Here is a 22,703-nt window from a genome sequence, read left to right on the forward strand (position 1 = left end):
TCTAATATTTGTATTAGATAACGGTATGCATAATTCCCTTTGATCTTTGGAAGATAATGAGGTCTTTAAAATCCACTAAGAGACCTGCTAGCAGGTCTTTAAAATGGTTAGGGACCTGCTCACAGGAGGACCTCAAGCATTGCAAATCTCACTTTTGATCATTGATTTGCTATGCTCTTACAAGCACATGCAGGCTAATGGACCACAGTGAGTGACTAGTCACCCAAGCTAACAGCATTACAACCATTCCATTCCTTTTATAAGCATGCCAAAAGAAATTTGATTGTGGGTTTGAATTATGTTTAAAGGGAAGTGATTGTGGGTTTTATGCTATGTCAAAATGAGCAGGTTACAGTGTTCGGCAAAGGAAAGTTACAAGTGCAGAAAAAAAAACAAGTGCAGTGAAAAAGGATGAAGTTACAAGTTCAGTGAAAAAGGATGAAGTTACAACTGCAGTGAATAGGATAAAACTGTACAAGAGAAGTTTCTAATGTGTACACATATTAATTTACATTATCACTTATAATTAATGTTAATTGTAAAATTCGAAGCTCCAGCGAAGGTCATGTTTGGCATTTTGTTTTCTTCTCCCTTGGAGCCACCATCATTTTTCGTTTTCTGAATCATATCCTTTCGATCAACATTATCTAGCACATTATTAGTACCATAAACAGTATTATTAAGAACATCTGAGGTGAGTGTCCGCAGCTTTTCGCCAATCCGTTTATAAGACCTAACAGTTGTGCTGGAATGTCCAGTTCTTTGCTTAATAAGCTGTTCATCAACCCCTGCCTCAAACAAGTTGCAGTGGTAGCCTTTAAAGAGTGGTTAGTGTAATAACCATCAATACCAGCAGATTTGAATAAATTTGGGACCATCTTCTGCAACATGTTGTGTCCAATAGGAACGGTCCTAAACCAACAGTCTCCTTTTGGACAAACAAGTAGGGGTGCAGTAATTATGCCAGAACAGTTTTCAGCATAATGTCAGAAATCATTATTCTAGCATTATGCTAGCATTTTGAAAGAATTATTAAAGATTTCATGAATGAACGATTTAAATACTCTAATAGAACAGTCACCAGATTGAGATACTCTAATAGAACAGTCACCAGATCGAGATACTCCAATAGCACATTCACCTATATTTACTCTAACAAAGCAATCAATCCTATTTTTTGCATACTACTTTATAGAACAATCAAATATCTTGTTTCCATAGAATTTTAAATAATCAGTCAATTCTACATTTCTATTTCAATTTATTGGAATAATTTTGAGCATAATGCAAGCTTTTTCCAGGAAATTCTGAATAGAATAATGCAAAGAATTATGAGCATAATTACCTCAGCCCTACAAACAAGTGGCTTCAAATAAAATGCATCATCAGGTCGATTCTTAGGGCACACATATATGTAAAATTTATACAACCTTATTAAGCACCTTTCAGGAGTATCAACATTTTGATAATGCACCACTACTTTTGGCTCTTTCTTTCTAGATACAAGGCCTCCCTAGTTAGTCTTAGACACATCTTCGGTGTACTTTAAGTACACCCTTTCATTGGGAGGCTGAAACAATTCAATTTGAGAAGGCCTAAATCTAAGTTGTTTGTGTTCTGCTCCACTTCTTAATGAAAACAAAAGGCCACAGTAAAACACAATCGTGTTGATAAGTTGCTAAGGATTTGAATCTCCCAGAAGGTTCTTCTCCCAAAACAAGTTTTCATGGCTTTGGCTGATAACATCTGCTTTTCTGGGTTGATATTTCCCAGTGCCCCTTAACTCTTTCATATAAGCATCTAATGTTCCCCGGAATTGTATAAACTCAGGATTACTTAAAATATTAACTTTTGCTTGGTTGGCTTCTTTAAGCAACCTGAGTAATCCGCAACAAATTTGATAAATTGTATCTGGAGCATAAGGTTTTTCATCCTTTCTTCTTACCTCCAAGACGAATTTAGAGAGCCAAAAATTCATGGCAGGTACTGTCATTGTTGTGAAATCTTCTTCAAGGACGTGTTGCTCTTCTTCATCCTCAACTAGTGGCAAGCTCTTTCGATGCACAGACCAATCACGCCACAATGATGTTGCCCAAACATTTTGCCCTCACATCTTCGCTGGGATGCCAGACTTTCTTGTTTTCTTCAACTTGGGCAGTAGATTTGGGACTTCCAAACCGGCTATTAGCACTACAAAAACGGATCGGATTTACGTATATTTCCTTGTTTCAGGAAACTCATGGAAAGATGATCTTTCAAAGCCCTCTAACTTTCCATATATTTACATTGCACAGCAAAAATAATTAAAGTTGTTAAGTTTTTAAATGTATGCAATGGAATCGAAGTTATTTAGCTAAGAATTTAATACTGGTGTATGTGTGCACCACTGAATGAGGCTAACTATGGCTACAACTCGCGAACTAGACTACAGTGGACTGCTAGACGTCAAGCTGCCATGCCAGCGATTACTGGAACAGGACGCTCTGCATGGCCACTGTGACTTAGATCTAGTCTACCTATTTGGCTATTATCACCAGGTAGTCTAGTTGAAGTCATTATCGCTATCGCAGAGTACGTGGCAGAGTAGCTTTATAATATCCGCACTTGCAATAGCGTATTATTGCGCTAATATTTCTTGGAAATGTTCGTTTATTATAGTTTACAGAAGTTGTAACTTGGCAAAGAAGTGGATGACGGTGACAGCGGTCTACGTCTACAGCTAGAGCAATAAACGCTCAGGTTTAACGCTGAAGTAGCGTAATGGCGGCGCACGAATGGAGGAGAAAGATTGCAGCTTGGCGACCCGAACGCCCGGACCCGAAATCCTGCCGTGGCCTTCCAGACTATTGTGGCGCCGCTGTTGTTAGGCGCAATCTATGAATTTGCGCAGTTTATAAATTACGCTGCGCAGTTTGTGAATCCATAAAATGCGCAACAATTTATAAATTGTGCAGTTATCCGGCTTGGCTGACATGGCAAGGGCGACAATACGGTTGTATCAGTTGTTGACCTATTGTCGCTCTAAGTGTTAGATCACGAGATTTCCTCGTGCAGTGCATGTGAGGTGTGAGTTTCTCTCAGAGTTTCTAGTTGGAGATACAGTGTCGAAAGAGGTCACGACAGAGAGATACTGAAAAGTTCTGTAGAGGAAAATATCTTGATCCCAATCACAAATCCAAAAGCAAAACAGTAACAGAGGAGAAGGCGCAAAAGTTAACAGACGTTTTGAATGGCTGGAACAGAAGCCGGCCGGATTTCCCAACCTTTTCAAATTCTGCAGTGGGTTATATGACAAAGAAGTTTGTTTTGTTAAACTACCCAGACCTGAAGTTGGAAGATATTCTATGTTTGCTTGCCAAAATTAGGGTAAGAATCCATCATGTTTGTGCCTGCCCTTCACAAAGTCTGTAATTAGCTACAGAATGAGAATGACAAAACTGTTTTTGGCCACCATTGTTTAGTTACAACAGTTGATGACTTATTAGAGCATGTGCATTCAACTGAAAATGGACATGTGGGCAACAAGAAAACACTCGCAGAGGTATGGAAGTATAGTGAATTATGTATGCTATCATATTCTCAAGCATCACAAAAAATTAATAGCCACTAGTCTGGACGTGGTTGTGGAGATGAGTAGTTAATTATATTATAGCAATATTCTGTACTGAAGTAGTCTGGTTCCCAATTCTGTAATAATGCCAAGCTGTTAATTGTGAAGGACATGCAAGTCAGGCTAGATTTTAGCTGATACTTTTGGCAAGAAAGATCAAACCTTCATGATCCCCATAGGCATAGCAACTAGTGTTCTGTGATATAGTACATTTTGTGTATCACGTATCACCATCAAAAAATTGTTCGATACAAAACTGTATCATGATACTATAATGAAGTGGTCATGACTAGTTATGACTGTGGTACTAGCTAGCATAATAGCTAATAGTTGTAACAATATCCACTTTATCTGTACCTTATAGAACCGACACTGATTCTGCATTCACTGCGTATGAGAATGTCAATAAATTATATAGATGACAATTAGCTTGTTGTTCTATGGGTGAATTGGTGAATTTCTTTTCATTGTCCGTTGTGCCAATGAGTTATGATGTGTCATGCGCATTAACAGATAATGTTTGTTTATTTAGAATCATTGGATGACTATTGTCATTCTTGTGGAATGATTAGTTTGGATGATGATAGAATTGATTGGTGAGGTCTAGTTATGTAAACGAATTGTGTATTCACGTGTGGACTCCATGCATAGGTCAGGTGCAATAGTTGCTCATGGGGGTACCATGAACGGCCTTTAGGAAGACATGTGGTTACAGCCAGGCAAGATGAAAATGAATATAACTTTTCTGGGGCTTGCTGTTCATCAAATGGAGCTGCACCTTTGTAACTAATGTATTGGAGTATAATGATATGTGTCACACAACATACCTGATTCCATGCAAACACTACATGTTTGCACTAATAACTGTATCACACAGAGGTGGCATTATGTAACCGCATGTTGTGTTACATCTGCACGCATGGGATAATGTGAGAGTGAAACTATTAAGTACATGTACCATTTGGACTGGACATGATGTTGGACACGAGTTACAATGCACCAAACCTTATGTGCTGATACACGTTTCATTACTGGTGCAGCATATGCGCTGTGTTGGTATGTGCTGGACAACTGCTAGAAAAAGTATAGCGACAGGCTGGACTCGGTAGTCCCTGTGCCCATGAAAGCTAACCCACATGGAGAGATATCAGCAGATGAACCTGCTACCACAAGTAGTACGCAGAGGGCAGCAGAGAGAAAGACAGTGTGCACCTTATCCAGGTCAGCTGCAGAGTCCCCTGGGCACAATCAGCCTGCCCAGTATAATAATAATACACAAGGGAGAGATACCCAAAATAGAAAACGGAAGTTAGTGCGTCACGGCGATCTTGACCCATGCATGTTCCTTGTAGTAAAACCTTGAGTAAACATAGCTATTAAGGGGCTTATTATACCTCCCTAAGAGCAGCCATGATAGCTATGCACTTGAATCGGCCAATAACGTAACGGCGGTACACTGAATGGACCAGAATCCAGGGAGTTCACAAAATGCGCAGCTCTTACGGTAGTTCACAAATTGCACAACAATTTATAAATTGTTGCGCATTTTATGAATTCACAAAATGCGCAGCGCAATTTATAAACTGCGCAAATTTACAGATTGCGCCTAACACTGTCACCTCTGTTTCCTGACTTTCAGTACCGCCGTGCTGCCTTTTGACACCAAGTACAATAGAGGCAATCAGTAATTTGCCTGTGTTTGTTGTAGTTGATTTTACTGTAGCAACACCTCAAGCAACACGGATCGCGAGACTTATGAACTAAGCGAATGACTGAGGGTTATGTTTGAGATAAGTTGTGTGTATGAGATGGCACGTACTCCTTTGCATTTCTTTTAGGGATGAGATACAATTTAAGACAAAGAATGAGCTAACCACATGAGAACTTGTAAAGTTTCAGGTTAGTGGTTATGGTTAATGTGATTATTGGTTGTTAGTGTGGATTGTATGTAAAGAAGTATGTCTCCTCTAAGTGTAAGTGGTATGGCACTTTGTGTCTCTGTATCCTCTAATCCAATTCTTGATCCAAAAACCTGTATTGGATGTTAGTATGGAATGTGTGTCTCCTCTAAGTGTAACTGATATGGTACTTTGTGTATCTGTATCCTGTAATCCAATTCTTGATCAAAAATCTGTTATAACACATACCCATGTAATAATACATGTAATGACACGTACCCATGGCTCAAGTGTATTATCAACTTTACTGGTTAGGAGGGTGAACACAGAAGGTAGAGCTTGTATGAGGTCCTTACAACCAACCAGAGTATTTTATAGAAATATAGTGTATTTGTTCTGCTTGACCTTGGCATTATTAGAAGTTTAGGACAGCGTAATTGTTTGACATTCCTGATGCTGATGTATAGTTTTGCATAGTATTCACCATGCTGTGACATTTGGCTTGATTTCTTGTGGATACAATGACATGAAAATAGCAGCTATCTATATTATAATCCAACAAAACATTCGCAAGGTGGCTTAAATCTGAGCCTTTGCATGCACATCATTGTTTACTACACATCAGATAAGTGTATCCCTGTTGCCATTAGCCTACACAAAAACGTAGCGCTACTGTGGTCCAGTGTTAAAGAGGCAGGTAATTTAGACTGCTTTTGTATAGTACTACTGTATGCAGTTCTATATGCTTATGTATTCATACTCAGTTTGTTTTATTAAAATTTTTAATCCCGAAAAAACCAAAAGAACTTTAGAAATTATACAAACTAGGTAGGTTTTCATGAAGATGGTCGCATTTACTAGGTTGATTATGGTAGCAAGGTATTGCTATAACAACATACTATCAAAATACAAGGACTCCTAATTCATCACTTCGTACAGCTGTAAAATATTTTGTACTGGTATTGTGATGTGTTTTTCTATTACCAGCAGTAGTTCACATACGTATCTTCTTTTCAATAGCATTCTCTGCATTGGACCATTCAGCATGATTGTTCAGGTATTGATCACTGCCAGGACAAGCTGTTTTGGCATCTAGATCGATTATTTCTGGTGAGTTTCTTGAAAGATAATTCTATAATAGAGTAATATAGTTTTTGTTAGGTATGACTAATAGAAGGATACGACTTTATGAGGTGGAACGTTGTTTGGAAAAAGATACAATACTAACAGGTATTTAATCGTGCTGTACAATGTTTTGGCATTACATCTATTTTTTTCCGTTTACAGTACACAGAAAATGTCCAGGCAAGGAGCCTGCCATTGATAAAGTTTGTCATAAAGAATGTATTGATGAACACCCAAGACAGACATTTTTTGTAATTTGACTATGTTGCATTTTTGTGTATGGATGGATGACCTTTTGTTGATTTAAAATTGGAAGTATTTAAACCAATTAATACAGAATATAGGGGTGGGACGAGGGTAAAAATGTGACATTTCCTCACATTTACTGTTGGGAAAAACAACCTTTCCTAGCCTTTAAGTGGTAAGGAAAGATCAAAAAGACGGCTGAATCTTTTCAGGAAAGTTGTGGAAATATGATCATTCCTGATGAAAGGAAAGGTAAGATAATATTGTGGAAATCTGACATTTCCATACCTTTCCACAGTCTCTTAAAGGTAAGGAAATCAATTCTTTTTTTGTAGTGTAGTAGTCATAGCTGGATAGTCATTAACACTTTCTTTAGCCTTCTTTTCCATCTGGTTTTTACTTGCCTGTTCTTTGTAATGTTGTGATGCCATAAGAAACAATTCATCGTTGTCACATTTATTAGCTTCTTCCTCCATCAAGGTTCTGCGAGCTTGTTCTTTGTATTGTTGCGATGCCAGAAGAAACAATTCGTCATCTTTGCTATCGCTGGACTCCCATGGCAATCCTTATCCTAATTTGAACTTTATGGGACATTTCCATCCAGGAGGTGAGCGTTTGGGACGGTAAGGAATAAGCTCAATCCTCTTCATTTCTCATAAATCAACCACACATGTTCACACTTTGAAGTCAAATTTCATTGGCCATATACAATGACGATTTCGAAACGACAGATTATCTAATCCCACAATGACTCCACCTAAGTTCCCATATAAACCGGCCCCGTTATCTAAGTCAGTTAGAGACCACGCCCTTGGATCTTCGTGTACTTTAAAAACCTCGCTTCACTCGGTTTTTAAAATCCACAAAGATCCTCATGCTAGGTCTCTAACCTACACTTAGTAATGTGTACATAGCCAGTAATTTTTTGCAAACTCTACAGATTTACGGATAATTGCTTTGAAGTCAAAGTTCCCATGTATTCAATTCAATATCAGTGTCTCTGAAACCAGTGAAATTTTATAAAAATCATTAAAATCATAATCATTTCAAATTCTATTTTATGCACGATTTTAAGCAGCGGTACCCTTAGCACAAACACATATTAGAATTCCTTAAAACAATTTTAAAACCTATCAAATGGTATGGTAGTACCATTTAAGTAGAAATTGCCCTTAAAATTTTGTGTGCTACCCAAACTTTTACCTTTAAAAATCATCCTAGAGACATTTTACGTGATGAGAATTACCTTTATGCAATAGTACTAGTCCATATAATATACAATATATAACAAAACACTTACAGGTAGCTGGATATAGAATTTTTTTTTTTTTAAATCACTAAAACTCAAACTTTAGTCTCACTGCCTGACTGACCACAATCGCAAGTCTAGAGGCCACAAAGCAGTGCACAGCCACCATTTTACGCCACAATAACAAATGCACCAATGGGATGTGCCTTTTAGGGTTCTGACAAGTGTAGGCCCTCTGCGCCTTGTCTTTTCTTTTATCTTCAATCAAGTTGCTTGTCTTCTTCTTCATCCAACAAAACCATATCAAGGTGGTGTTAATAATTTTCTGTATCAACACTTTCTTTCAGCAGCATATTTAGACACAACAGAATTATTTCAGAGCTGGATTTCAGAAGCGCTTTAGTCCTGGTATTACTACAAGAGATATACGTACTAGCTAGATATCTGCAACTTCATGATTGGAAACCTGTTGGAGTTAGGTTCATGACTGTGCCCATCCAATAAAGATCTAGGTGGACTAATAGCGATAGAGTACAGAGACCACACCTCTTAACAATCTACCTATTTACTACAGTACACAAGATGCCTTATTGGTATAGCTAGCTGCACACCTATTGGCTGACTCAAGATATACTCTAATACAACAGCCACTCATTATACAATAGAACAGTCGCAACTTACGTACATTGTAACTATCTGTGCTCACAACAAAATAACTAAACAAACCAGTATTTTTAAAAATTGTTAATTTAGAAATGAAGTAGATATTTTGTATGCAATAAAAGTAGCGAAATAAGGGATGAATGATGGTATTATTGCATGGCTCAGTGGGAGAGTTCCTACTTTGGCACATTAACTACAACAATTATTTTGTTCAATGGCAAAGCGAACAAATAGGGACTTCCCACTGAGCTATGCTGTAATACCATCATTTCATCTCTTGTTACACTACTTTAATTGCATAGATCTCTAGTTTATTTTTAAATTACAATTTTTTAAAACAAATACTAGTAAGCCTATATGAACACTAGTATATTAAATATTAAGGGAATTCAAGTGACAAAAAGTAGTGAAACAAGAGATGAACATGGTATTACAGAATAACTCTGTGAGAAATTTCCTATAATGGTAACAACATTTTGTTCAATACCTAAATCGGGATTCTCCCACCAACAATACATATACCATCATTCATCTCCTGTTTCAATACTTTTTATTGCTTAGATACCTAAAAATTCTAATCTAATCAAAAACAGCCACGCTGTAAAAAAGGAGTGTGGCCCTTGAAAAGGCTATGGTGAAAAAAGATGTGAAATCCAAGGTGGCGGCCAAGAAATGGCTGTGATGGTAGCTTAATGGTAAAAATTTTAATAACGACAATTCAGGTGAATTTTGGTGCCGCTTGGTCTTGGCACAAAATTCACCTGAATTGTCGTTATTAAAATTTTTACTATTAACCTACCATCACAGCCATTTCTTGGCCGCCACCTTGAATTTCACATCTTTTTTCACCATAGCCTTTTCAAGGGCCGCACTCCTTTTTTTACAGCTTGGCTGTTTTTGATTAGATTTCACTTCTTTTTGTATTTGTATACCCCAAAGCCGGCCTATGGCCAGCTTTGGGGCTTTTTAACCTATATTTTTTTCTTTATCACAGGAAAAAGAAAAAGATGAAGCAGATTTTATCAGTAAATGTACAAATTATAATATATATAATGCATATATTTATTACATGTCAATTAATTCCCACAGGATAATTTGCAGCTGATCTCTCTACTTGGTGACTTGAAATGTAGCTGAACTCCCTACAGGGTGATTTGCTTGTGCGTAGATGAACTCTTTACAGGATTCTCTCTACAGGGTGACTTGACTCTAGCTGAACTCTCTGCAGGGTTATCTGTTTGTAGTTGAACTCTCTACAGGGTGATTTGTTTGCAGCTGAACTGTCTACAAGGTAACTTCTTCTAGCTGATCTCTCTACAGGGTGACTTGTTTCTAGCTGGTCTCTCTACAGGGCGATTTGTTTGTAGCTCACGAATTCTCTACAGGGTGATTTGTTTGCAGCTGAACTCTCTACATGGTGGCTTCTTTGTAGCTTAGCTCTCTAAAAGGTGACTTCTTCTAGCTGAACTCTCTACAGGGTGATCTTTGTATCTTCTTCTGGCTGATCTCTCTACAGCGTGAATTGTTTGTATCTGAACTCTCTACAAGGTAATCCTTCTAGCTGATCTCTCTACAGGATGACTTGTTTCTAGCTGAACTCTCTACAGGGTGATTTGTTTGCAGCTGAACTATATACATGATGGTTTCTTTGTAGCTGAATTCTCTACAAGGTAACTTCTTCTAGCTGATCTCTCTACAGGATGACTTGTTTGTAGCTGAACTATCTGCAGAGTGATTCTTTGTAGCTGAACTCTCTACAAGGTGATCCTTCTAGCTGATCTCTCTACAGGATGACTTGTTTCTAGCTGAACTCTCTAAAGGGTGATATATTTGCAGCTGAACTCTCTACATGATGGTTTCTTTGTAGCTGAACTCTCTACAAGGTAACTTCTTCTAGCTGATCTCTGTACAGGGTGACTTGTTTCTAACTGAACTCTCTACAGGGTTATCTGTTCGTAGCTGAACTCTCTACAGGGTGATATGTTTGCAGCTGAACTCTCTACATGGTGGTTTCTTTGTAGCTGAACTCTCTACAAGGTGACTTCTTCTAGTTGAACTCTCTATAGGGTGATCTTTTTGTAGCTGAACTCTCTACAGGGTGATTTGTTTTCAGCTGAACTCTCTACATTTGTAGCTGAACTCTCTACAAGGAAAATTCTTTTTTCTAGCTGATCTCTTTACAGGGTGAATTGTTTGCAGCTGAACTCTCTACAAGGTAGTTCTTTGTAGCTGAACTCTCTACAAGGTGACTTCTTCTAGCTGATCTCTCTACAGGGTGAGTTGTTTCTAGCTGAATTGTCTATAAGATTAACTGTTTGTAGCTGAACTTCCTACAGAATAACTTGCAATGTAATATAATTCTTTAATGGAGTAAGTTATAAACGTAGCCGAATGCTCTATTAGGGTGACTGTTCTATTAGAGTATCTCGATCTCGCATTTGCTACACGTAGTTGGGGTTCGAATCATAACTCGGTGATTTGTAATCAGATTCATCTGTACTACTGCAAGAACTTACTATGATGATTATTCCAGCTACACACCGATTTTCAGCTCATTGCTCTTAGCGATTTGTCTGGTAGGAGTGAAAACTAACAGTTTTTTTATTCGTAAAAATTGATTGCATAATTGTGACACAGGTTGGGTTTTGTGTCATACCTCCATGGTCTTTATCTCGATTCTTTTCAAACCACAAACAGCACTCCTACGATGGTTACTCCATCTACATAGAAATTTTTAGCTCATTCCTTCAAGGGGTTTACCTTGTGGGCGTGACAGACCTTCGACTTTATTTTACGTGAATAATCGATCATAACTCCGTGAATGTTCATCGGATTCCTACCAAAGTTGGTACTGAGATCCGCCTTAATGAGCCCTTCAAGTGTGCCAAATTTCAGCACGATTGGAGCACGAATTCGTGTTTTATGGCGGATTTTGCGAAGTGTGCGAAATGAAGAAGTAGAAGAAGAAAAAACGAAGAAATTAAAATGACATTTTGTTCGCTCATATCTCAGAAATGGCTGGAGCAATGTTCTTCAAATTTGGTATGTAGACTCCCCTAACTGGCCGGCACTTCTGTAGCACATTTGGTTCCAATCGGATTAGGAATCACAGAGCTACATAGGTGTGAAAATTTCGTTTTCTTTCTTCCTGTTAATATACTCACGGTGTGGCGCGCCGGCTTCTTGGGCCGCACGACACACTATCGTGTGTCTTGATCAGCGTTGAAATCGAGTTGGGTCATCCGGGTCATCCAGGTCACATTTTGTCCAGGTCATCCGGGTCTGACCCTGATTGGATCACATGAGAAACAAAATTGTTAGTTTGACAACGTGGAAACTTATTAACACTAGTCGCATGGCTCTTTCATGAGCCATGCCCACTTATCACGTTACAAATATATGCTCAGCCATGCCTATTTAGTAGTAGGTGCAGTCTGTAGCAGGAAACTGTGTCCGTTGCTGTCTGCAAACTTACATGAAGCCACGCCCACTAATCAATTGTTGTACTAGTTGTATATAGTCTAGTCTTGCAGCTGGATAAGTACTTTTGTGAGCCACATCCACTTTAATGTCGAGAAAGTGTAATACTAGGTATGCACAAAGCCACACCCAATTGCTGTCTGTTAACTAACAGTAGCTACATGGAACCAAACCCACTGACTGACTTTAAATTATAAACTTACTGCATGGCTTAGTTATCACAGAACTATTCATTTACTCAACACATTAATCAAACGTTCAAAACATAGTCCCGTTTACTTGAGACTACCCAAAATATAGCTCTTAGCGCACGCCTCAGCTTTAATTAGTCCGGGTCGAATCCGAGTCTGACCCGGATTGCTATCTGGGTCAGTGGGTCATACGGGTCAGCAGTAGTGACCCAGTTTCAACGCTGATATATATATGTGAGTGTGTGTGTGTGTGTGTGTGCGTGCGTGCGTGCGTGCGTGCGTGCGTGTGTGTGTGAAAACCAGTCTAGTTTGCACAAGCATGCGTATTAAGAAAAACAAAATTTTAAACAAGTTGATGTCATGCTACTTCTAAAAACCAGGTGCCATGCAGCTAGCTAACTCATCTGGAATAACTATAGACAGTATGAATTAAACAACTATGTATTACTATTTTACAATAGAGAGTTTTGGGTTGTGCAATAATATTATTAGCTAACTCTCGTATTTTGTAATTCATGAAATTTTCGTAATTTGTTCAATTACGTTGCTATGTACTGCTAAGGAAACGTTTGGTAAACAAACCGCTTTTACCAACATATTACACACAGAAGCATCCTCTAAACTGTTTTATAGTGTGACTAACATGTTTTTTCCAACAAATTCTCTCGACAAAGCCTCAAAGCTGCTCTTCATTTTTGTTTGCGTGCGTAAGTTATACGCCCCCCTTTCAGCTCAAAGCGATAGGCTATTCCTGGTAGTGTACGAGGCCTGCACCATTGTTTTTCAGTTGCTAAATGCCTGAAAACCTCAAGGGGAAGGCAGTCTGAGGAAAGTCGCCACATCCATATTTCAGTCCGCTGAAAAGAAACCACCTCAGAGCAATGTTCATCTGTGCAGAAGTTTAATACAGACTTCATTTCGCTTTTACTTCTTACGTAAAAGCTGCTTTTACTTCTTACGTAAAAGCTGCTTTTACCATTATTTAACGATTTTGCTCATGTGGGTGCGTACGGACAAACATAGGGAGATAGGTAGATAGGTAAATAGGTACACACATACACTTTTACGAAAACAATTTCAGTAAACCAGGTGCGTGCCTGGTTTAAAAATTGGTGAAATTACACGTATTAGGCCACATAAACTTAATTATTAGTTTCTCATGCTCCTGTACTCAAAATAGCAATGCAGGAGGGTGGATTTTTGTTTTTTACTACTAGTTAGCTGAATTAGGTAGCTAAAATGACTCAGAATGCAGTTATCTTAGACTGCTCTAGCAAGGAACCAACTAAGAAGGTGCCGGATAGCTGCACTCAGTCACCAGTAGTGCAATAAAACCTTGATGAGGTAAGAAAAATGGCCATGCAGGCAGGGATGAGAAACTAATAATTATGTTTATGTGGCCTTACAAAGAAAATTTTATGCAAGTTTTAATCAAGCCATTACTCAGGAAAGGAAGTGTTAAATCGATTAAACCTATATACCATCTTATTCGCCTACACATGGGGAGTTTGAAAAGTTTTGTTTCATTTCTGTAACCCCAATGATTTGCGTGTTGTGTGCATCTGTTTACAATGCGGTAGACGTAAACAAAATCGTTGCCATTTCTTCAATAAAACTGCCTTCATACACCTATGCACAAGTGATTACAGGACTAAAACTATACCTTGGCTGATCTGCCAATCCATGCTGAACGCTGTAAACCAAATCCCAACTTTGTAGACTAATCCAAACAGAAGTTATTGCTGCTAATGTAAGCGACTGTAGTTTATTTTTAGAATAGTCATTGTACAAATCGATTTCCTTGCTTTTCCTACTTTCTAGCACTGTAATTCCAAAACAACTCACAATAATCGACTGAAATTTTGGTGAACCATTCCTTGGACTATGCAAATAATGCTGAGAAAATAAAAAGAAATTTGGAAGTTGTGTGACTAGACAGGTTTTCGCTGAGATGGTAACATATATATATATATACAAGTATAATAAAAAATTGGGAATTTTAAATTAGATTAGGGACAATGTATAATGCTGCAATAAAAAGTACTGAAACAAGCTGGATCAGAGTAGTACGTAATGTCCAAATACTGTAAAACAATAAGAAGTGAATATCCCTACTGTGCATTGAGTGTAGCACAGTAGGGATATTCACTTCTTATTGTTTTACAGTATTTGGACATTACGTACTACTCTGATCCAGCTTGTTTCAGTACTTTTTATTGCAGCATTATACATTGTCCCTAATCTAATTTAAAATTCCCAATTTTTTCTTATACTTGTTTGTGAAGTTTTTTTGCAAGCTCATGACCACTAAATATCTGCTGAGTTACTCACAGCACAATTATACTAGATTATGACTCATACAATAACAACTGATCAGTGGGCGTGGCTCTACATAAGCCAGCAGACAATAATGGACGTGGATTCGTGCATATCTACATGGGCGTGGCTACCATATGTCTACAGACAGTAATTTACGTAAGTAGGCATGGATTTGTGCATACCTACACACTGATGAATGGACGTGGCTACCATATGTCTACAGACCGTAATTTACGTAAGTGGGCGTGGCTCACGAAAGAAGCAAGAGCTACGCTATGACGTGTGGTACACATTTAATTTAGCACGTAGGGTCAGACCCAAATAATCTGTAAAGCAGAACCTGGATGACCCAACTCGATTTGACATTGTTACTAATTAACTATATTTATTGACTTACACATTCGCTATATAGTTATTTATTTATTTATTTATTATCAATTTTTCCAAAGAAGAGTTCCACAAAAGGCTAGTTAGCCTGTACTAGGTGGTCCCCAACACAGAACATACATACATATACACATACAGAGCATACATACATACACAGAACATACATACATATACACAATCAAAACAAATTACAAATAAGAAATGATATAGCTATTTACAAAACAGAAAATGTTTAAGCTTATGCTTAAAACTGCCTGCAGTTGGCTGTGACAAAATTGTTGGAGGTAAGAAGTTGCATAGAAATGGCACAGCCACAAAGAATGAGTGCCTAAATGCATTGATCGTAGAACACACAAGGTTTAAAGTTAAGGAATGAGATCTAGTTCGCCGTGAGTTGCTCTCTCTGATCGATATCAACAGCGAGCCTGACGTACGCGTGTGTTTTAGGTACAACCGGCGACCACGAGTATTCGAATAGCTTGATGCAATATACACTGGTATGGAAGCCGTACTGTAGTCTATTAACACTCAGCGGTAGAACCTTGACTGATGGCCATGGTAAAGAAGGATAAAAGGTAAGACAATAGCGCAAGCATTGTATGTTTATCAATATACCAAAGGTTTTTTCTTAAGCGATCTAGAAACGTTTCTGCGAAAGAATTAGGGCTGTAGCTGTAGCCAGTTTTCCGCTACGCTTGACTGAAGGCGTCAGGCAGGCAGGCAGTAGAAAATTCCATTGACTAAATTTTTTTAAAAATTGTGTAGCAACTTGACAGAAACGTTTCGGGTCGATCTGAAGACACTTTTGGGATTGGTTTTACCCAATCAATACTGTCACATCGTTTTGAGGAAAAATCGCGGCAGGTTTTTGGGTTATATTATATCATGGATCGCCCCCACACCTTCGATGTCCCTAATATACAGTACTATCGTACTGTATGATATACTAGTTTTAGTTTTTATAACATACAGTTACGTATAGCCTATGAACAATTAGCTTGTTGAACATACTGAGTAATCTCTGGCGTTCTCTTTGTTCTTCTTCCTTTTTCTGGTTCTCCTGTATTGACATCAATCATGAGTCAAGTACTTAAGCACTTGAGCTTATAAGCACTTGTTTTGAAGTGTTTACAAGTGCTTACAAGTATTTGTTACTGAGTGAAATATCTGTATTGTAGACTTGCAATTGACCAATACCAATACTCATAATATCGCTACCAATATAATATCGGTATCGGTACAGCCCTATGATTAGATGTTAAATTCATTGTAGCATTTAAGAGCTGGCAGCCTTTGTGCTTTGAAAGTATTTCCATAAAGTACTTAATTACCAGCACAGACATAATGCTGCATGATTGGTTAATTGTAAGTCTACAATACAGATATTTCACTCAAGTTATATGCACTAATAGTATAAATACCATGAAAATGGACATGACTAAAACACGGAACAGACTGGGAAAATGGACTAGCAAACGGACTGGAAAGAACTTGCCTGAAAACATCTTTTGGCCATAGAAATTCACTGTATAGCTGCTAGAAAGAATGTAACACGCAACAACGACCTAAAACAAACCTCTGAACTGGTCTGAACACGATGTCAAAGTGTGCTCAAGCCAATATTTAGCCCTGCATTTAAAGATAGTCTGAAATTAAATTCATTTTGTGTTTAATTAAAAGCACACTTTCCCTTTCGCATGTGTAAACAAGACAAGACACAAGCTTTAAGCCTGTTAAGACACTATGTTACTTGGAATTCATAGTCTGGTTAATTGCTGCAATTAGTTTGACGGCTGATCTTCAGTTTTACAGGTGACAGGTAGACAGGTAGGCTTCGTGACAGAACCATGTTGTATTTAATCAGCTGGCAAGTACTGCCGGGCTACTACAAATACAGTCTGTGTTATTTTGTTTGTTTAAACTTGTTTACAACAGCACTAACTGACAACTTCGCTGTCACAGGCGCTCACACTGGCAGACTGTCGCTTTGTAAATTATCCCAGGGTTTAATGGCGGCTCGAGCACACATTTAGAGGTTTGTTTAAGGCTGATGTTACGTGTTATATTCTTTGTAGCAGCGATTTAGTGAGTTTCTATGGCAGAAAAACGTTTTCAGGGAAGTTCTTTCCAGTCCGTTTGTGAGTCCGTTTTCCCAGTCCGTTCCGTGTTTTAGTCATGTCCCATGAAAATCACCTTACTGACCAAAGTGATTTAGTTGTCAAATGGTTCAGTTCTTATAACATGAATGAGTTGGTGCATGCGGGTTCAAGTCCCAAGTTTGTTAAGTTTTTTTTCTCTATTTCTGAGGGTTTTTTGCACCACTTTTTTAATGGTTGATATTTTTGTTCCATAATTTGCACTGCACTGGTAAAAACAGACAAGTTTGGATAAAAACCTTTTGTGAACAGTCATAAGTACCAACAAATAAAGGGATTAATTGTTGAAAAGCATATGAATGGACCTAATCCGCAATGATGTCATAATTGACAAAATGGCAGTGTATAGTGTGGGAACTTCATATGTACGTAATCACTCAAATGAGCTTAGTTTGCGGATTTCATGACATGGAACTATTAGATAGTAAAGGTAAGAGGCTAGTCAGTGTGAGGTGGCAATGTGAAACAGTCCCACCAGATGAAACAAGATTTAAGTTTTGGTATCAATGCAAAACCATGCTCATTTGTCTTGTAATTAAGTATGCATGCCTCACCTTGCCCCTTGCTGCAGTATGTAAACTTTAACATAGCGAAATGTCATCTCTCCCAATACCCTCTGTACAAGTGTCCACACTATCGACCGCCATTTTGTGCTTTGACGTCATTGCGGATAGGTCCATTGTAGAAATTTAACACAGCCACAGTGATCATGCTACATACTCTATTATGCTGTAATGCATATTGGTTCGACTTTAATATCAGTTCATTAGAAAACTTGTATCAGAAATAGACAATAAATATCAGATATCGGTATCGGATGTAAAATGTGGTATCGGTACAGCCCTATTTAACAGCCAAAATTAAAAGTGCTATCAGGCAAATCATTTTGATACATTGCTCTTTGCATTTATAAAAGTGGACATTAAACAAGCACTTTTTCAACTTTACTGAAGACATTAACGAAATGGATACTTAAAATGACAATTAATAATTAATTAAGACACTAACTTTACAATGATTTTGATGTAAATTGTTACCTAATATTTCAAGTAATTAGGTAATTAAATCAGGTACTTTATTTGTAATTGAAACATCTGTGCTTGTGCTTAAGGTGCTTGAGAATGCGCTTTAAGCATTGGACCTAACTGCTTGACCCATGTCTGAATGACATACGTACATACAATCATTGAAATTATGTCAAAATGAATATGAACAACAACTGAACGGTACTCACAGATGTATACAAGTACATAAAATAGACTATTCAGTGTAAGGCTTAAGGAATGTAGTAGTTAATACGTATACTAGATTGCATGACAGCTAACAGTTCCAACACATGCATACTATTCAAATCCAGTTGACCTGAGAAGAAAAAGCATGTGTAGCCTTTCTAATGTGAAAATCAAAAGCAATTGGCTGCAATGATGCTATTGTTACTAAACACATACACATATTTCAAACTATAACCTCTAGTTTTAGTGAGGGAATAATCACGTATTAGTTATTCATACCTGTAATTCTTCTTTGTGTTTTTGTTTAAAAGCTTCTTTTTCCAATCTTTTTGCCTATTTTAATGAATAAATGAACAAAAATGAATCATGTATTTATTCGTACCTTCGATTCTTCTCGCAGTTTTTTAAAATACTGTATTACTCCTGTCCTGGTCTATGAAAGCAAGACATCACAATATTATTATCAATCCTGCTCACTTTAATAATTAATTTCTACAACTCAATATGTACCACTTTCACACCACAGATCAAGGGAAAGGCCAATGTACATATCACAAATTGCACATGTTAACAAGACATACACCACTACAAGGGCAGATCTAGGGAGGTTCAAATCCATGGAACCCCGCTTTCGTGGAAGAGCCTCTTACTCAAGATACTCTAACAGAGCAGTCACAGTATTTTTAGGGGAGCAGTATAGTAAGCTATGTAGTTATAAATAAAATAAGGAGATGTAGTTGGTGAGAGGCAGCTAAAGATGTTTTTTTTTTGGTCTTCGACTTACAGCTAGGCTGAAGTTGTGATCCAGGGTGGAACCCCCTTTTAAAAAGTGTGGATTCTCCCCTGCACTATATAGCATGGGCGTTCAATGGTACCGCCTGGGATTTAACTCACATATTGCCTGGGGAATATTATGGAAATGCAGTTTGCTCATGGTTTTGATCCCCAACCAGTTCAATGATACAAGATGCTTTGACTTGTTGTATTGAGTGACATGGAGTGTTTGATTATAGGTTTGGGTGAACAAGTTAGACTAGGCTCAGTGTAGTTGCTAAGTTTCAAGTAGTTGGTAGTTACTAAATGATGAATGATCAGTACAATAATTGTTTGGGCAATGCATGAATATGTATTTCTACCCACCACATGTCAGCCATTGAGCAGACAATGGAATAACACAAAGAGGACAACTAGGTGAGTAGCTTCTAACACAGGAAAAAGTGACATTTCCAGACCGAATATCTGCATGGAAACATACAGGAAATGTCAGTGTTAAATTTACCATATCAAACCCTGGAGTAAATCAGCATACCGTAAATGTCACATGTTGTGATGTTTCCTAGAAATTTTATGCGTCTGGGCATTTCCTCTGCCAAACATTTGACATGTTGTTAGATTTCCTGCATGGTATTCAGACATTTACATCAGATTCTTTAGCCAAGGACATATGGCATGCGGTGAGATTTCCTATACTGTTCAGAAATTTAATATGCGATTTCCTTAGTCAAGGACACATGGCATGCCACTTTCCTATACTACTCAAAATATACGTATAGTTATAGACATATTACATGTACATATGTACACCATTTCCATGTGTTCTGGACTAAGCAAATGTAAACTTTCTGAATAGTACAGAAAAGCTAACGGCATGCCATGTGTCCTTGACTAAGGAAATCTCAAGTAAATGTCAAATTTAAAAGTGGAAGTGTTACACATACATTATAGTTATGAGAACACATGACATGTTGTCAGATTAAAATTAATGTGATGTGTTGGTATATAAATAGCATGATATTTACAGGTAAGCTGTGCAGGGCTGGACTTATCAACTATAATGGATTATATTCTATGTTTAAACCACATTGTTTTAATTTTAATTGTTATCATGCAAGCATGGTTTTCCACTGCCATATAATGCATTAGAAGTTGTGTAAGATCAGGTTCTCATGTAATTTGTTACTGTAAGTAACTGTGAAGGTACTAAACTAGCAAAAAACAGAGAGGTACTTCCTAGGAAAAGTGTTAAAATCTAAATAATTCATTCACTAGTACCTAAGCAAATTTTCACTAATTTTAATCCAAGATTGTTGCTTCAACTGCTGTCATACCTGACTACTGTAACGCTTACAGACCAGGATAAGGTCTCTGTGTAACCTGTGTTAGCTTTCCTTTCATATTTGGAAATACTATATATATATATGGTACAATATAGACTCCATTATAGGCCAACATGTAAATTTCAAGAAATATCTGGACATTTCCGACAGTAATAGGAAATCTAATAGCCCAAAACCACAATGAAAAATACTTTGTTAATATAGATTTCTTATACATTTTGCAAACTCTATTATCATACAGTAAGATAGTACTGTATATTAGGGGTCATGGAGGTTTGGGTTTTCTGGCCAAAAATATCACCCTAAAACCAGCTTCACAATACCATCCTGGTACCTTGGCAGTATTGGTTAGGTACAAGTCTAAAAGTACCTTCAGTACGACCCTAAATACTTCCAATAAATAGATAGCTACAAATGTTTTTAAAAATTTTATTCAATGGAATTTTCTGACTGACTAACTGCCTGCCTGATGCCTTCAGACAAGAGTAACTAGACAAATGTAGGGAAAAATTAAGAATTTTAAGTTTGATTAGGGATCATAGAAAAAAAAAAGCAGGGAAACAAGGGAGGTCACCTACACCTGCAGATATACTAGTGAACATTTAATCCCTAATTCAGCTAACCTTACATTTGTTGTTTACTTTTTTGTAACATTATTATAACTGGTGAACCCACACATACTGCATCAAAAGTAAGGATGGCACCAGAATTAATGTTTTCGTCTGAACACGCATCCCAACTAACGATTACTGCTTTGAAAGTGCAGTGGCCATTACGCTTCTCTTTCAGCTATGTTCAAATGGCTTCCCTTCATAACGGAAATCGTCCGTATTTTTTCCTAGTGGCTATTTTGATTGCAGAGGTGCTTTTCGAACAGTTCTTGATTTGTACTGCTGTGTAACGGGTTGAACATAGCAGACAATGAAGCGTAATGGATACTTCATTTTTCAGATGATAATTAATATAACTGGGCACGCGGCACCATTTCTTTCTTTTGGTATATGCATGGATTGCAGAGGTGCTTTTTGAACAGTTCTTGATCCGAAAAGCTGTGTAACCGATTGAACATAGCTGACAATGAAGCATAATGAATACTTCACTTTTTAGACAATAACTAGGATATAACTTGTATATACTACCTCCTATTCTCGTTAATACATTCCTGAGCACTGATAGCAGTGCTATTATATCACTTATACACCTTCTCCTCCCTTTGAAGTGAGGTGTGAAAGTGGTATATATATATATGTAATAGTTATACCACGGGCACGAGTGCTTTGCCTGATATATACGCACAAGCACAAGGGCCGCAGGCCCGAGTGCAAGTGCGTATATACAAGCAAAGCACGAGTGCCCGTGGTATAACTAATCTGTTCTACTTTAGCATGTAGACTGCTAGCATAGTAAGTACTTTATAGTGCACTTAAGCATCATTATGAGCTGTTCAGCTCGTATTTGGACTTCTTGTATTTAAATGCGTACCCACAATCGAAGCGATCTGCATGCTCGTGACGATATACTTACGTTAGGCCTCTCAGCAGTGCCTTGTCGTTGCTCTTACAATGTTATCCACAATCGAAATTCACATGGTCCCATATAAATACACTCGCAAAGCATCCCTGCAGTTTCCATGCACATTTGCAGGTGAGTCACCCAAGTGGAATATATTAGTTGTAACATGGTCACTTGTGACTTGCCTGAAATATACACACTCGCACTCAGGCTCCGCCCTCATGCTCGTGTGTATATTTCAGACAAATCACTCGAGCCTATGTTACAACTACTACATATGCCACTTTCACACCTCACTTCAAAGGGAAGAGAAGGTGTATAAGTGGATTGCTATTAGTGCTCAGGAATGCATTAATGAGAAATGGAGGTAGTATATACAAGTTATATCCCTCCTAGGAGTGATATAACTTGTATATACTACCTCCTATTCTCATTAATGTATTCTAAGCATTCTCAAAAATCATTCGATTTCTTTGATGAAACTGTGTGATTTCCTCTGGTTTAATATTGCAACACTT

The 22,703-nt window shown here is 37.7% G+C and overlaps 1 protein-coding gene across 1 annotated transcript in view; it reads right to left on the reverse strand.

Moving 5' to 3' along the window:
• The window catches only part of LOC136263913 (uncharacterized), a 69,896-nt gene that overhangs the window by 21,416 nt on the left and 25,777 nt on the right, over positions 1-22,703 (reverse strand). Inside the window, exons 7-9 of the mRNA XM_066058536.1 lie at positions 18,939-18,989; positions 18,836-18,889; positions 16,180-16,228 (exon numbers count right to left, since the gene is read on the reverse strand). Coding sequence (XP_065914608.1) covers positions 16,180-16,228; positions 18,836-18,889; positions 18,939-18,989 — 154 coding nt within the window. The remainder of the gene's footprint in view (positions 1-16,179; positions 16,229-18,835; positions 18,890-18,938; positions 18,990-22,703) is intronic.

The sequence above is a fragment of the Dysidea avara genome, chromosome 8 (assembly GCF_963678975.1).
Source record: "Dysidea avara chromosome 8, odDysAvar1.4, whole genome shotgun sequence".
Lineage (NCBI taxonomy): Eukaryota > Metazoa > Porifera > Demospongiae > Dictyoceratida > Dysideidae > Dysidea > Dysidea avara.